At 39.3% G+C, this 17,103-nt stretch overlaps 1 protein-coding gene across 1 annotated transcript; it reads right to left on the reverse strand.

Moving 5' to 3' along the window:
* Window positions 1-240: 240 nt before the first annotated feature.
* On the reverse strand, window positions 241-12,655 carry lhcgr (luteinizing hormone/choriogonadotropin receptor). Its single transcript, XM_088420910.1, has 11 exons — window positions 12,501-12,655; window positions 12,310-12,381; window positions 10,921-10,992; window positions 9,145-9,219; window positions 8,310-8,384; window positions 6,658-6,735; window positions 6,404-6,472; window positions 5,094-5,168; window positions 4,602-4,790; window positions 4,452-4,499; window positions 241-1,699 (listed from the first exon to the last, which is right to left on the reverse strand). The coding sequence occupies exons 1-11, from the start codon at window positions 12,653-12,655 to the stop codon at window positions 637-639; spliced, it is 1,971 nt and encodes a 656-aa protein (XP_088277036.1). The 3' UTR covers window positions 241-636.
* Window positions 12,656-17,103: the final 4,448 nt, after the last annotated feature.

Raw genomic sequence — 17,103 nt, forward strand, 5'->3', positions numbered from 1 at the left:
TGATTGCTGGCCAATCGCAGGGCACTCAGAGACGTATAACCATTCATGCACCCAATCGCACCAAAGACCAATTAAGAGTGTCCAATACACCTGCCATGCATGTTTTTTGAATGTGGGAGGAAGCCGGAGTTCCCGGAGAGAACCCACGCTGGCTTGGGGAGAACATGCAAACCCCACACAGGAAGGTCTGAGCCTGGGGGATTCAGACTCAGGTCCCTTAAGTGTGAGGGCGTTGAGTTCACCACTCAACCTGGCATATATTGAAATTATTCTTAGTGCTTATTCTCTCAACTGTGGCGGGTGTGCTGTTCCATAGTGCTTAGAGTACACATGAACCATACCCGCCATCTATTTTCTATACCACTCGTCCTCTTGAGGGTCATGGATGGCTTTGAGTGAGAGGCGGAGTACAGCCTAGGCTGGTAGCCAGCTGGTTGCTGGACATTTTTAATCTGTTTTTTAAAAATATATTGCAATCACTCGTGTGCATTGCGAAGCCTCTCCATCTTGAGCCAAGCTTTTGAAGAACTGTACAGTTCAGGCGGTTGGTGGATTCTTCCTTGTGCCGGTAGTTTGTGATGGATCATGTTTGCCTTGGTCACAAGCAACCGTTCACTCCGGTAATTGGTAGAGAAGCTAAAGTGTGGTCTCCTGCTGGCCATTATTTGGATACAGGTAAGCGGGGAGCTGTGGCCCTTTACCTTTAAATGTTATAAGAGTACTCCTCCAACGTTGGAGCAGCTGGTGCACTTCTTTCCTAAAACCCCGAGTGAAGATAGTATACAAAAAAGGGTTGCAGAGGGAGTTGATGGGATAAAAAATGATGAGGAGGATCTTGGAGTGAGACACGGTGATTAGAGGCACGTGCAGGGTGGCAGAGATCGCAAAGAAAGAGATGGGCGCCATGCAAAGGAAGTCGGTGAAAACAAGCACCGCCATGCGCTTGGCGAGCCTTGCATCGTTGTAGTGATTGGCAGGCGCCGGCTTGCGAACACTCTGGTAGATGCACACGTAGCAGAAACACACTCCTAGAAATGCAACGACATTGAGCGAGAGCACAATCATCACGTATGCCCGTGAAGCCCGCGTGTCGATATCCATTGGGAGACAGACGCTGACTTTGCTGTAGCTGCTGACTCCCACTAGGGGCAGCAGAGCAACCAACAAGGAGAAGATCCAACCTGCAACCATGATGGCCACCACATGGTGCATGCCCAGCCTCTTGTTGAGATCCATGGCATTGATGATGGTGTACCAGCGTTCAAAGCTGATCACAGTGAGCGTATAAACTGAAAGCTCACTCGAAAACATTGTCAGGAAGCCCGACATGTCGCATCCTGGGCCCGTCTGCCATTCCATGGCGTGGTTGTAGTACTCGTGACGAGAGTGGCAGTCCATGCGGGCAATGAGCAGCAGGTAAAGCCCCATGCACAGATCTGCCAGTGCTAGGTTACAAATAAGAAACCGGGAGATGGTTAACTTGCGACTGGTGAAAAGCAATATGACTAGCACAGTGAGGTTAGCTACAATAGTAAAAAAGGCAATTATCCATGTGATGTTGCCCAGGATGGGGCCGAGGAGGTCCTCACAAGGATTAAAAGGATCTGGCTCTGGTGTGCACTGGATGCCGGCGTAGCTGGGACAGAGATGTTCAATATGTGGATGATCCCTGTAGAGGTTTGTGTCTTGACCAAAATGTCTGGAGAACCAAAAGAAATTTGACTTTTTTTAAGAATTTGTAAAAAGTAATACAACAAGCAAACAGTGCTTTATCAAATAGACTTTTTTTTTTTTTCCCCTTCCAGGATCATGTCCCCTGTTATAATCGGAACGGTCCCGATTTTCAGCCTTGTGTCCCAAGTCCCAAGGATTACTCAACACCCCCTTGTTTTGTCCTGAAATTTTGTAGGGAGTGTCCCAATTGAGCACTGTCATGTACAGTGCTCAGTTGTGTCCCAATTTACTCTCATCTACTGGAACGATAACTTCCTAATTTACTGCCAAAGAATCATGGGAAAAGACATCAGAATTTTTTGGAGAAGCAAAAGAAAGCAGTTGCTCTTCTCGCTTACGCAGTTGACTGGAGGTGCGTTCACTGTCCACTCACACACAGAAACCTCAAACATAAAAAGAAATGCTACTTGAATGCATCATACAAAAATGAATAGCGTGTGAAGAACAGACCAAGTTGCAGGAACAGGGAATACAAATTTTACATCTGGAGCTAGCAAAAAAGCTAGGATCATGCTAAGTGCATTGACATGTCATCCATTAACACACCCACCTATCACCAGCTTGACTTGCGATTGTTATAAATAATAATTTATTGCCTATTTCAGCGAACTTGTTTTCAAATTTGAAAATCAGGCCACCCTAGTCATTTTTTTTTTTGTTTTAGTTGTCCTGCTGGCTTTTTGTAGGGATTCTTAAGGAAAAACAACCCTGCAAAATCATCAGCGAACAACCAAATTGGCAACCAAAAATGCTGGGAGCATGGGCGATTCTATTAAGTGTCTGGATTCAAACCTCAGAATTTTGAGGCAGATATGCTTACCACTCACACTACCCCCTCATAAAATAATTTATCAAATACTGTACTACCTTTGGAATTTGGTTTATGAAAGAATGGAGTGACCTGCCAACAGTCTTGACCTTGTCCAAACCAAAGACCATCGGGGTCAGTTCGGGTGTACTGTTTGCGCTAGAGTGGCCATCACCGCTAAATTGGCTGAAAACTGACGCTGAGGAGTAGAATACCATCCTGCAGCAGTGTGTGACCAGCTTGAGGAGGAGGAGGTGTCAAGCAGTAATGGATGTTCTTCAACACAATACTTAAAGCAACTGACTGTTAAGTCAAACTTGCTTAAGTGGAAGAACAAATACTATTGTAAAAAAAAGACTGGGTCAATGGTTCTTAACCTCGTTGGAGGCACTGAACCCCACCAGATTCATATGCGCCTTCGTCAAACCCTTATTTAGTGAAAAATTAAATCTAAATTACTGTATTTTCAAATTCAAGGTAGTTATTTATTTTTTTCTAATTGGTGTACAAAATGAACCGTGTATGAACACCACCTTGTTCAAACAACAAAACCAACACAATCCATGAAGTCACAATAAAGCCACGGAACCTCTGAAACCAACTTATGGGACCCAGTTCGCAGTTGACTTTAACCCTCTTGATTATATTGGGTTATTACCCGTCGAGGTAAAAAAAAAAAAAAAAAAAAAAAAAAGATTAACTGGCCTGTTTTTACAAAGGAATAAAATGTACAGGTAGATATTTGCCCTTCCCTTTTTTTTTTGTTACCACTTCATAATATGGAAGAAAAAATTACTTTTGAATGCATTTGAAAGGACAGCCAAATAACTTTGCCATTCCATACCAGACATTCAGTTTATCTATTGACAGTGAATGGAAACCCTACCCCACTTGAATAAAATTATATCATGGGACATCAAACCCACCTTCCAGCTGCTAGAAATCTGCAATAATCTTCTAAATTTTCAGTACGATTAGGTAACTTCTACTCTCCTGGCAGCCGGCGTACCAATGCAGTGCACGCCATTTCTTTTCTTGTTCTACGGAATAAAGCAGGTTGGGCCAAGTCCGGTCCTTGGTTTCCTCTCTTGAACCAGGACACCTGATTCATTATCAGGATTCTGCAATGCATGCTGATGAGCTAATTGTTTGAATCAGGTGTATTGGCAAACATCAAAAACAGGCTGGATTGTGGCTATAGAGGACTGGATTTGCCCGCAACTGGAGTAGAGGGTGACATGTGATTGGATTTTGACCTCCATGCCATCCCACACTCAGGAAAGTCCTATCCAATCTTGTCCCGAATTACCTTTAAAAAAAAAAAAACGTCCCTGAAAACGAATCCCATTCCATCCTGCTTACATTCAAAATGCCTCCTATTCCCTTACCTCTCCCATTTTAGAGGTCAGCTACAAAACCCCCCCCCACATAATCCCCATTCTCAACTCCTTGTGTTAACTTTGTATCCTGTACGGTTCCAATCCCATAAAGGTAAAGTTGACTCACATCCCACGGGAATCCTGCGGTACTCCAATAATCAATGAGATAACCCCAAAAATGTCAGCCTTTAGTAGGACGAACAATTACAAGTTGTTAGAAAAATAGCTCTTAAGTACTACTCACTACAGTAAAGATACCTGAAAAATCAACTTCAAGCCAGTACCAAAGTATTTGTACCTCATTATTTTTCACTACTCCTCCTTAGGAGTCAATTATACTTTATTTGTCCTCAGCGAATAGCAGATGCAGAAAAAGCTGTTTAATCTATAATTGGCACATTTTATATAATTTCACAACAATCTCCCAAAAGAATCCTAAAACGTTTTTTATGTTGTTCAGTATACATTATTAACAGTAAAATAATGTCTTGAGAATCATCAGCATCGTAGCTGAAATTTTCTTAACTTACGTGTAAAACAATTCACAAAATGGCGATGGATTCTTGAGGGCCTCTTGCCTATAATAAATATAAAAACAGATGTTAACTGTGTTTTCACCTTGTGTCCTATCAAGCCTTGGATGGATTTGTATTCATGCTCACATGATGATGTCATGTTACCTGTGTTTGCTGTACCACTTGTGGAAAGCACAGCACTGGCTGGCGTACGTCAGCTCGGCCACCCCCAGCTCAGCCAGGCTGTCTAACGGAGGAAGGCGCTTCAGAGCAAATGCAGATTTGGCTTTCAGACGCTTTACCTGCTCCAACCCTTTTTGGGGGAGGGAGGTCAAAGCTGTGGAGGACACATCCCTGAATCGCACAGACGCGTACACATAGAGAACAGGTTACCCTAACTATAGGAATATTAGATTGCACAAGGGCAGGCAGAAACTCTTCTCAATTGGATGCCGTCTGCAGTTGAGTAAACACACGTCTCTGGGGCTTTCATCGTATTTAGGCAGTCATGCTTTTTGTCAATTCTAAATTCAAAACCTGGTTGGCGCACTGTGGCTTTGAGAATTGCATTTGAATCCCGCTTCGAAATTGACTGGCAGAATTACAGACTATTTTATTGGGTTTGTTAAATGATTCTATATTGTTTTCAAAACTCACAGATAAAGCGGGCCCAAGGCTCCCTCAAAAGCTTCTTCTGGAATGCTGTACAGATGTCTGTTGTGTCTTAAATCTCTACAAATGAAGAAAATGAGCAACATTTAAACTAGGCAGTTTAAAGTTTAAATGGGGTAGTTTTAGCAATAGAATGTCTAAGCCGCTTTTTACATGTACTGTAAATAGCCTAATAAATTCCAAGCCCCCCAAAATGCTTCTAAACCCTTTAAATGAATATTATTAAATTATTAAAAAAAGCATCCAAAATGGTAATACATATTAGACTTGCATTGGTGCATAATAATCAAAACATATCATGTAAAGAATAATAAAAAATGCTCCTAAACCCCTCACATTAATCATTATACATTTTTAGCAGTTCTCTTGTTTGCCTTGAGATGGTACATGTGTGTTGGTGAGATGTGCAGAAACACCTTTTTAGGATGTTTAATTTGTATGTTTTTATTTTACATTTCCAGGGATCCAGGAATCATTTACAAGTCCGCAGGAGCAATAATATTTATTTTTTGGAATATTTTGGGCATATAAAGTCCTTCCTGTGGGATGTCATTGCTAACAATGCTAACGTCAGGCATACTAAAGTGGTATGTTATATATGTTTTTATGTGTGAATGTACAATGTAGCTGTGGCTAACGTCAATTTTGAGTTCTACCGTGTGAATTGTTGATGGAATGTGTAAAGGTGAAAAGTGGAAGACCACAGTAAACATCAAAGCAAAAACTATTGTCTCCTATGTGGACAAGCCGACATAATCAATTATAAAACTGTATCACAAACTGTAACAAATATGGTAGACATCAGGGGTTTTGAGAACGAATTACATTCATATTGGCAGAGCACTGGTGTCGCAACAATGTCGCCTTTCGCATCTTGAATTTTCACTCTCTACTAGAGACAATATTTTTCTACCGAGGTGCTTTGTATGCTGAATTTTTTGTAACAGGTGTTTGTAAGTAGAGGTACCACTGTATTAAGATTGAACTCCAATCAATACCACTTTTTCCCTATTCAACTTTTGAAGTTAATTGTCTTTTTTTTTTTGGTTTGTACAGTAAGCACTCCTAGCTGACTGAAGCATATACTGTATCTACTGATCAATATTTACCAGTGTGGATGGGGGAGAAAATAAAATCGCATCCAGCCTTTGTTTAGTCTTGCATAACAATTGTTTGTTCTATCTCATAGTCAGAGAGAGAGAGCCATTACATTTATATGACATACTACCAGGAAAATGCTTAAGCCTTTTAGTTTGTTTTAAGCTTTTGTTTCAAATTATCCATGTAAGACTTACAGTGTTCTGATGAATGTACCATTGAAGGCATGTGGGTTGATTTCCTTGAAACCGCTACCGATCAGGCTTCTGTCAAGGTCAAAATTTACTGTCAACAAATACAGTGGCCAAGGTTGAGGGAGTGAACATTTTGTTACATAAGCACATTGAGAAGCAATATTCAAAATAATAATAATAAAAGAGGAAAGCATTCTTAAATTATGAGTGCTCCCTTCTGATTATGTGATAAGACAAAGTCTTTAGCATTTACTTACATGTCACTGGTCATCTTTGTCATACCATTGAAGGAATTGGCAGGGATGTTTTCAATGGCCATGTTTGCTTGCATTTTTCTGTACAATTAGATACACTCAGGCGGTTTTGCATTTTAGATAAAATGGTTAGTACAGTGCGATGTTTTATGGCATTACGACATTTAAGTGCTAAACAAAATGGCCTCAAGAAAATAAAAATGTAAGTGCACATAAAGGATGTTCACAACCACTGTACCACTCTTAAAGTGTACCTCTGGAGATCCTAAATTGAGTTCTTGATGGGTAAAGGGAGCAATATTGTAACGTTTGATAAATAAGTGATGTTCCAATTTTTGGGTCTCAATCTGTATTTACCAAAAACAGCTTGCCCAAAGTCACTCTAGTTTTAAAGGACGGCCATTTTGGGAACGGATGTGACGTCAAGTCATTGACAGGGCCATTCCTTGCCCCACGAAGCTATATGTCAGATCGTTGTTGTCATGGCTAATATGGGCTATTCTGGAAATTGGCCAACATGGATATTGATTTGAACCAGAAAATGTCTTCAATTTAGACTCTGCCAATGAAAATGGCAGGACAGATTTGTGGGAGGTTGCTGCTTTGATCAAATGACAGACTAATATTGAGTGCTTTTGATGCCATCAACAGCAATTCACAGGGGATAAAATCCAATAAAAATGGACTAACATATTTAAATTTGAAGGCTGACTAACTTGCATATGTCGCCCACATATCACTGGCTTGATGCCGCTTACAATCAGCTGTCTAACCACTAAGTTTTTCAACAGCACAAAAGACAAGTCGTTCTTGTTGAAAGTATTCCAGAAAGTATCGCCCTGCTACTTTGCTATTCAAAGCCGTATATTCTCCAATTGAACGCAATTTCAGCTATACTTGTGAGAATAGTTAAATCCCTCGCCCATCGCCAGAGCCCCCCTTTAATATGCTACCCGTTACCTTATCATGGTTAGCTGTCTAACTGGTAAGTTTTTTTTGACAGCACAGAGGACCATTCTTGTTGAAAGGTAATCCAGCCATTGCCCTGCTATTTTCCTTTTCAAAGTTGGATATTCTCCACTTCACGTGGTTCCAACCAGAGTTATGTCAAGTTAAATGGATCGCCTATCGCCGGAGCCTCCTTTTTAACACGCTACCTAGTTATATTAACATGGTGTTTTTTCTCATCACCTCTTCTCAATTTTGATTTTCACTTTGTAATTATTAGTTTCATATATAGATGATCACCTACAAACGGCGGGTTGTAGTATGACACGTCAAATCAAAAGTCAGACGATAAAAAGAACGTCGATCGGATATAAGTTCAGGTAACCCTTTGTCAGGAGAAAACTTTTGGGAAGAACTTCAATATAAATTGCGCATTAATAGCGTTCATAGACTTTGAAATCCTGTGCAAGATGGTGTTGCCTGCTGCAGATAATAACATTTAGACTTGTCTATCAATAGCTCGGCCTCCAGAAGCAAATGTGGCTGCGGTCATGACGTCTCCGACAAAGTTTTGCAGGCTCTTATTAACTTGCTCTAATTAAGCCAGTGTAAACAAAACACATTTGATGCCATTTTCCCCGATGAACCATATATGTTTTTCATCCCGAGCTCCGGAGGCACACTTTAATTTGTATGGGATTACTTACAGGCTGAATGGGAAAGCCACGGAGGATATAGTGGATAAATCTGGGAAGTGGATCACCCCAGTGCCAAAGATGCACCTGTGAGAAATATACGACATTAGATGAACTAATTTGGCAGTACTATACAGAGCATTTATATTTGTGTTGTATGTAACTTGCAACTTCAACTCCTCAGTTTCTATATTACTTTGTGGACAAAACATCGTTAAACGTACAGTATGTTTGGACTCTGAACCTAATGTTTAGTTATTGTCCATGAATTGTATCTCAAAGGTCATTAAAATTAAACTGTCAATCTGGGTTAGGATTTCACCGACATATGGTTACTAAATAACTACTGTTGCTAAATGTGTGCTGACTGATCTGAAATCAAAACCCTGATCTAAATACCAAATCTGAATGATATGGCAGGTAGCCTCATCCATCCATTTTCTATAGCCGTTTACCCTCACAAGAGTTGCAGGCTCACTGGCACCTATCTCAGCTGACTACAGGCAGTAGGCGGGGGGACACTCTAAACTGGTTGCCAGCCAATCGAAGGGCACACCGAGACGACCGACAATTCACGCGCCCAGTCACACTTAAGGACAATTTAGTATGTCCAATTCACCTGCCATGTATGTTTTTGGAATGTGGGAGGAAGCCAGAGTGCTCGGAGAGAAGCCATGCGGGCTCAGGGAGAACATGCAAACTCCACACAGGAAGGCTGGAGCCAGGTGGATTTGAACCGGGTCCTTTGAACTGTGAGGCGGACGTGCCTCTGTGCCACCGAGCCGCCACCCAAAGTACCACAGTGAGTACATGTGAATAATAAATACGAATGATGAGAAATACTTACAAATAATTCAGATCGGGGAGGTCAGTGAAAGCACCCTTTTCTATTGTCTTCAGATTTTTCATATTTTTTAGAGTGCTGTGAGAAAACAAATTCAGACAAAAAATGTCAGATTTGTTGTTTTGGCAATGTCACAAGGACCACATCTTAATAGAAGTTGAACTTCATTGAAAACAACAAAACACAAGATGGTTTCTGTGCCCTATCGGGCTATAATTCTGTTGAAGATTTCCTGATTCACATGCAAAAAATAAATTCTAAAATGTTACTACTGTACATCAAAAAACTACTTTGAAATAAGAAGTATAACTGACAAATCCTGATCATTTTTTTCAGGAGGACTTGTGCATCGTACAACAGCTGTAGTGTGATCATAATGTGCTGCAGGAATGCTGCAGCAACAATTTAAGGAGAAAAGGACAGACGTAGTGCAGCGAGCATCACTTACATGATTTACTTTCACCTCATTGTGCTTGCAGATCTCAGCTGTTTGATCTGCACTTCATAGTCATGATTTTATGAAGGGGAATGCATACGTACACAATCTTGCTCAACACATTCATTGTGTAGGCCTGAAGTAATAAGCAATTTAGAATGAAGTATTAAGAGATTTTTTTTTGTTATTCTGCCTTTTAAATATGATTTGAATTAATATATTGCTAGCATATGAATGAGCAAAGCATTCTAGGAGGCCTTTTCTTTGCGAGGTGCCTTTCTGCTGGTGATGTCATACAAGCGCCCTGGGATCATCGCAAAGTAGTATTGATGACAATCTCTCTGACTGGCTCTTAGCCAGAAAATGCAAATCAGTTCATAAGACAAGTTGAAATTGTAAAAAGGGGATTCTCTTGAAAAGTGACATCAGCAAAGCCTTGTTGGTTGTTGTGCATGTGGCCGATGACTTGTGCTCACATGTCTTTTTTTTTTTTTGTTTTGTTTTGTTTTAATGAAACCATGGCTATGAATGGCGTTGGGAAACAAAAAAAAAAAGACTTTTTCAATGAGGGCCCAGTGACTATTATTGATAGGCGCACCTCCCAGTGGGTAGGTTTTTGTCATTATCAAAATCTATGGGATATACATTAAAAAAATAGTTTAGGGGCAATTTTTTTCAATTAAATGTTCATTTTTCATATTAATATTTCTAAAGGTCGTGGCTTGACAAGGATTAATGACCATGGGGTTGGTCAAAGTTGTTTGGTGCAGTATTGCTACTTTGGCACTTAAACGGATGAGTAGTAGTTTTTTTAAGGTTTGACTGTTTTTTCTTTTAGAGCTACTTAAGTGATTTTTATTTTACTTGGTGATTATTTGTTTTTAATGGGATGGCGGGTTTTATTTATTCTTCGCTGTTACAGTTTGAGTTAACAAAAAAAAAGACGTAAAATGACCTCTTCTGCCATTTAGTACACCATTGTTTTGTCTTCAGCACATACCAAATGGTTGCCATTGCCGATTTTGTTTTTGCAATGACACTGATTGATTTCCCATATTCTCTTTGTTTAAAAAATGGTTTGGTTTTTCACCCATACAAAAATGCTAAGTTCATGCAAAAGGCTATTTCTAGCTTTAACTGTTTCAGATGCAAATATCTGGATTTGAACTATCACATATTGATGTTGAACACAAACATGTCTGTGCCTTGGCCTCACTATTCCAGCAGTTTAGGTGTTAAGTGTTATTGCTGAATTAATTCTGTGTAACTGAAACAGGGAATGCAGAGGTGTGGTCAAATAAACAACTTGTTTCAACATAAACACTGTGGTTTACTGTACATACATTTCTCTCAATCCATGGATAGAAAGGAAGGCTTGCGTCCGTATCCATATCGCAGTACAGTAGTAAATCATACTGTAGCACACACACGCAGACACACACACATCAGGTTGAGACAAAGATGACAGGAAACTAAATAAATAAACAAAAAAATGAAACACTAAAAGATGATTGGCCTGTAAGAAGACAAGAAAGCATATAAAAAATACAGTATATGGAAACAAATATTAAGCATGCTAGTACTGGTGCGCTGTGCCAGAGCGTACTGGCATAAAAGAATGTTTAGAATAATACACTTGAATCATCTTATTCCTCTCCTATGCAAAGGCGGTTCACCTTGTGTATGGAGCAAATTTTAACGTACAGTATGGCTGCAGCTAGGCTTGGGGTCACTCAGATTGTAACAACTTATATGGGCAGCAAATATCTCCTAGAACATTGATGAAGCTCATTGCGTTTGTCTAGGTATGCGACCTGACCCTAGATAGATTACACTTGTCTTTGAATGCTCCCTAACCTCAGATACAGTAAGTGGAAGAAACTGTGTGAAGGGATGGTAATTGGAGCAAATTTGCTCATTCAGAAATCTCTATCAAACTAACAACCTTTCACATTTATCAGTATGCAGTTTTTCCAAGAAGGTTGTTGACACCCCATCTAGGCCAAGAAGACCTAATGAAAATGTTTGAGAGTGACGTCTAAACAAAGACACTGAAAGGTAAACAGGGTTTTAGATTTGTCCCTGGCTGTTTTGTTTTCTGATAACTGACAATAACTGACCTCTTTTTTTTCCTTCTTACGTCCTGTTTTTTTTTTCTTTTCTTAGTTTACTGTATCTCAATTTGTGTAGCGACCAAAATCCCACAATTTATTTTGAACCGTTCATTCATTGCATCATTGCACCAAATGTCAAAATAATACACAACAGTTAAAGCAAACATGCCTTTTTCCACGCTATCACTGTCACTATTTTTTGGAGGTATGGCTGGCAGTGATTTAGTTTATTAGCCTCATCAAACATTAAATTGGTATTATTAAATTTGGCAAGGCACGTTTTTACAGCTACAGTTGTGTAATGTGTTGTGCAGAATACTACCTAATATTGTGGCCAATGAATGCATTATAACAAATAGAACAACATAGCTTTCCTTTAGATTTAAGTGCACATAAACCCAGATTAATAAATGTAGTCAAATATAATTACGTATTAGGAAAAGAATATTCATGACACGTGCCTAATCTGATGTTTAGTTTAGCATTATGTCAATTGTCTGGAGCAGTTTTTAATTCCTGCCTCTATAATTTCTTTTGTTACAAATTTCAGTACTTGTACTGCTCATCTTAATTCAGCTAAATAAAATATACTTCAATATATTGTATGCAAGAACTTACATAACTTTTATGTTGATCAGGTCTTTGAAGGCATGGGTTGGAAGTTCTTTGAGATCCAGATGTTTGAGAACTCTGTTAAATATATATAGATTGCAAATGCTTACTCTACAGTTTATTCTTTTCCAATAATTACTTAGAAAAAGATTGCCAAGATCCATAAAGAAGGATATTTTACACAGACAGGTACTTACATGGATGTGGTGTCATTCTCCGATGCCAGTTGTGTGTCATTGCTGCATTGGAAGCTGGAGGCTGTGCAGTGGCAGATTTGTGGACACTTGAATGCCTCATAGGAAGTCACATAGCTGGACAATACAACAACAACCCAAAACACCTGGGGGATCATTTGTGAAATCGAAATTAAAAAAAAAAAAAAAACATTAAAAATTAATGTAATATTTAAAGCCTAAACACTACCCAAACAAAAGAAAACAAACAAACACAAACAAACAAAAAACCCAACAAGAAAAAAAAAGTTTCCTTTCTTCCTTTTAAGTGTCAGCAGTGGTTGCCTTCATGTACTCACGTGAATGTGACTTGCCTGCCTGGAGGAGTTGCCTAAAAAGTGGAGTACTTGTGACGTTGTGTGGGTGGAGATCATGATAGCACTTTCACTTTAGTTTCTTAATTTAATTTGAATAACATGCATAAAAATGCAGCCTAAAGCTTGTAATACCACACGAGTTATGCCTGCACCAACTATTAGCTGTGTCCTTTTAAGAAGATAAGATCACCATTCTCCTGCCAGTACACATAGAGATCTAGGTAACTCAATAATGTACAAAAGTCCGAGTTGTAAAGACCATGTCAATATATCGATAACTGATAAATCACAGAGATGCTCATTTATCATTGTACGTGAATAGCTTTTAACACTCATTGAAAAAAAAACAACTAAGTTCAAGATGACTTTTTGCGTGACCTAGTCGGCAAAGGTGAAAGATGACATCCATGCAGGGTGCTTTAGTTGTCTCTTCCACTTAAAAACCTCTTCTGAGGATGGCGCGTTGACCTGGAAGAAAATGAATAGAGACGTAACCTTAATTCAACAAAGCCTCTTTGGCATCAAACTACTTGGAAATTGTGCACAAAAACTGAAGAAAAAAAGACATGAAAAATAATGTTTTAACATGAACTGTTGGTTATAAGATGTCTCATGAAATGCTGGTTGTATACTTCATTAGAAACTTGTTATTCCTCAGAAACAGAAAGCTATGATTACACACTGACATAAAAGTATTCACACTGCTGATGTACATTGTACATGAAACTTGTTTTAAAAGTATTTGTCTATAAGTTCTAGAGTATTTTTTTTCTCTTTAGGATTTTACAGGGCACGGTTGCCAGACAATTGCAAAGCACATATAGATAACTTAATACATGAATATATAGAACTGTCTAGGCATGTTCAACATTGGCAAAACTTGCTGCCTGCCTATAACAGTGAATTGATTATCGTTGCAGCTCACCTGTGAAGTTTGCAGTCTGAGCCTTTATGGGCCCCGAGCAACAAGGGTTCAGGTTTGTGTAAAGTGCACAGATACATTTCTTTAATAACTGTATCCTTTATTCAATATACACAAGCCGCAGTAATAAAAGCCAAGAAGTCAATGACTTAGAATCGTTGTATTGCTATTTAGTTATTCTTGACCGCTTATCCTCACAAGGGTTGCAGGTGTGCTAGAGTTTATCCCATCTGTTTTTGGGCTGGAGGTGGGTTACACCCTCAACTGGTTGCCAGCCAATTACAGCAGACCAAAGCTAGTCTACTGTATATGGTAGACTAGCAAGTTAATGCGCAACATAGTAACATAAACGGTCATAAAAAACTTTAAACTATTACCACAGACTGGTTTCTTTTCTCTTATCCCACTTTTTTTGTTTGTTTTTCACTCCCACGTACTTGCCAACTTTAGATAGAAAAAAAAAGTCGTGTTGATGCTGGCTCAGTGTGCATGACCCTCTCGCTTTCTCTCTCTCTCTCTCTCTGTAACAGAGAAGCAACCAGTGTGAGAGGTGCAGGTTTAACATATGGGCCCTCTTTAGGGAGGTCAATGGTCTTCGCACCTTAGCACTGCTAATGTGAAGGATATTCACTTTGTGTCAAATCTGTTGGCGGCCCTTTCTGACCGGGGGATCCTAAGCAAATGACTGCTTCTGCTGTGATGATCAGAATTCCGTATTTAGACAAATGTAGGCAAAGATGTTTTTTAACTTTATTTTGCCTTTAATCTATCAGATAAAATATCATTTGATGTTCTTCATTGTCTTGCGAGGTTATACCTTTTCAGTCATTTTTCTTCCTCTTTTCAGTTTCACCCTAATGCTTTAACACAGTGGTCAATAGCAACTTTTCAAGAAACCCAGTGATGTTCAGCCACTATACAGAGATGAAGGGAAATGGTTTTTGTCTAAAGTAGATGGTAGGTGTGATCTCTTCTCAAAGTACAAACACACCTTCACCCCTTTGTTGTCGAATGCTGTCAGAGGATGTATTTTTTGGGCACACGGTTTTCTTTTATCTGTGAGTGGGAGCTATTGACCTGGTAACAACTTGCTGACCTGACAAAATATGACAACTTTATTTATTTATTTTGTGCAAAGGTTGAGGCGGAAGAGTAGAAACGCAAACTATATACTACCTGTAATGATGCAACCTTACTGAAACCAAAAGAATATAAACCAAAGCAAACATCCCTACAAAGTTCTCAAATTGAGAGGCCCTGCAGTCATTACTGAAAGTGGTAGAAAAAGCAATTGGCTGTCATGTCCTGTTTTCTTACTATTTCCACTTTTCAGGCAGCTGGGAGCTAGAGAGCAAACGAACATCACTGAGACATTTGCAGTAACTGGCAATGGAGCCAGGTGCGTTGTCTGGATTTTTGTGTTTTATTGCTCAGTGAATCCGACCTCAGCATCAAATCAAAATTCAGAAACTGGCACTTGAAATCTCTTAAGAGCTCACTTGAGATGGGAATATATATATATATATATATATATATATATATATATACACACACACACACACAGTATATATCATATTGTATCTAGTAAGGGTTAAAGTGCCTAGTGATGCTGTTTAAATCAAGTCAAATTTTATTTCTAAAGCGCATTTAACAAGGGAATGGTCAACCAACATGCTGTACAGAAAATAAAATTGCAAATTGCAAATAAATACATAAAGCATTTAAAACAAGCCAATAAGCAGAAATACCAATTCTGCGACAGCAATGTCAATGTTCAAAGTGTATTAAAAGCAAGCGGGTGTGATGTGGAAACGGGAAACGCATCTGCTCCGCACCAAATCTTATTGTAGTCATGCACCTTGTTTTGTGTACATGGTCAAAGTTGGAATCATATAATTATATTTGATATAATATAATATATTAAAGGGCTGCATGGATTTCCATGAATTTACACCTTCATGAATAAATACATATAATATAAAACACAATAATCATTCAACTAGTAATTTGACTTCCAAGATGGAACTGTAACATGACTCAACACCCAAGGACAGCACAGGGGAATCCTTTGATGAGCTAGGAAGTGTCAAGTCAAGGAGACTGAAGCGGAGCCAAGACGGGTTGAGCGGAGATAGCGATGAGGATGCATCACCTATTAAATATAAAGTCAACTCAGAAGGGTTTAAAACACTGACACGAGTACTATATGCTTACTATTGTGTTTTCAATAAAGGGTCTGTCACTTTTGGGGGAATTCATGCAGTTGCAACGTTCAGTGTGCTTTCCGCCTTGGCTTACACATTGCAATAACTCTTGATAGCTTATCAGATCAGGAATTCAAGAGGCCTTGGACATTGAAGCATTAACACATTCACCACTGAACATGACACAAATCATTGTTCCTCTTGTTCCTTGTGGTTTCTTTTTCAAATCAGCAGGTGTCTGAGATCATTTTGTTGAGGATGCTTCAACTTTCCTCTACCCTGCTGTTTGTTTTGGTTTTTGGTTGTCTGCTCTCAGTCTCTCAAACTCAAACATGTTTACTGCTTGCAGGGTTTACCCATTTTCAACTTCTAAAGTACAAAACTTTCTTTGCTCCTTAACATCAAACTATCAATTTCTGAGCCAGCTGGACTGCAACTGTGGCTGGTGGGATCTCCTGCGGGTGTTCATGTGGGTTTCAATTGATGTATGTATGCTCGTGTGAATGTGTGTAATTGAGAGAGTGTGGGAGACTTGGCATCTCCGTGTGGCCAAATGCATCGTTATCTTTGTAAAGTCCAGTTTTTGTTCAGATGATGAGTTGTGGTGGTCCGCTGAAACTGTGGAGGATGTCTGAGAACAGCACTATGTTGTATACATCCATACCTGCTGGGTATAATCTGAGCTTTGTAGGCGTTTAGGACTTGGTTATATCGTTTGACGAAAATAATCATTTTGTGACTAGCTATTTTTGTATGGCCGTTTACTTTTAACTTTTTTACTTTTCACAAAGCTGTTTTTTCTATTCTATTCTTTCCCACAGTTTTATGCTGTCTCTGCTGTGATGGGGTGACAGTAGTTTAATCTGTGAGGACTTGGCTGTGTGTACAAAGGTTGAAATGATGCTACAGACAAGAAAAATTGGAAACTGAGACAGCTTGTTGGAGCGATGCTAGTATGCTTCCTGATAAGTGTTGATGTCCCTTGAAAGGTGCAGACAGCACAATGCGACCTGGGAAGCAGTCAAGTGCGGTAGCATATCACATTACTTTCCCGTTACACCCACCGTTCATCTCATTGCTCTTGAATTCAAATCACATGTTTGAAAGATGGAAATGGCAAAGTA

The sequence above is a fragment of the Hippichthys cyanospilos genome, chromosome 8 (assembly GCF_059441005.1).
Source record: "Hippichthys cyanospilos isolate Australia breed blue-spotted pipefish chromosome 8, RoL_Hcya_1.0, whole genome shotgun sequence".
NCBI classification, from domain to species: Eukaryota; Metazoa; Chordata; class Actinopteri; order Syngnathiformes; family Syngnathidae; genus Hippichthys; species Hippichthys cyanospilos.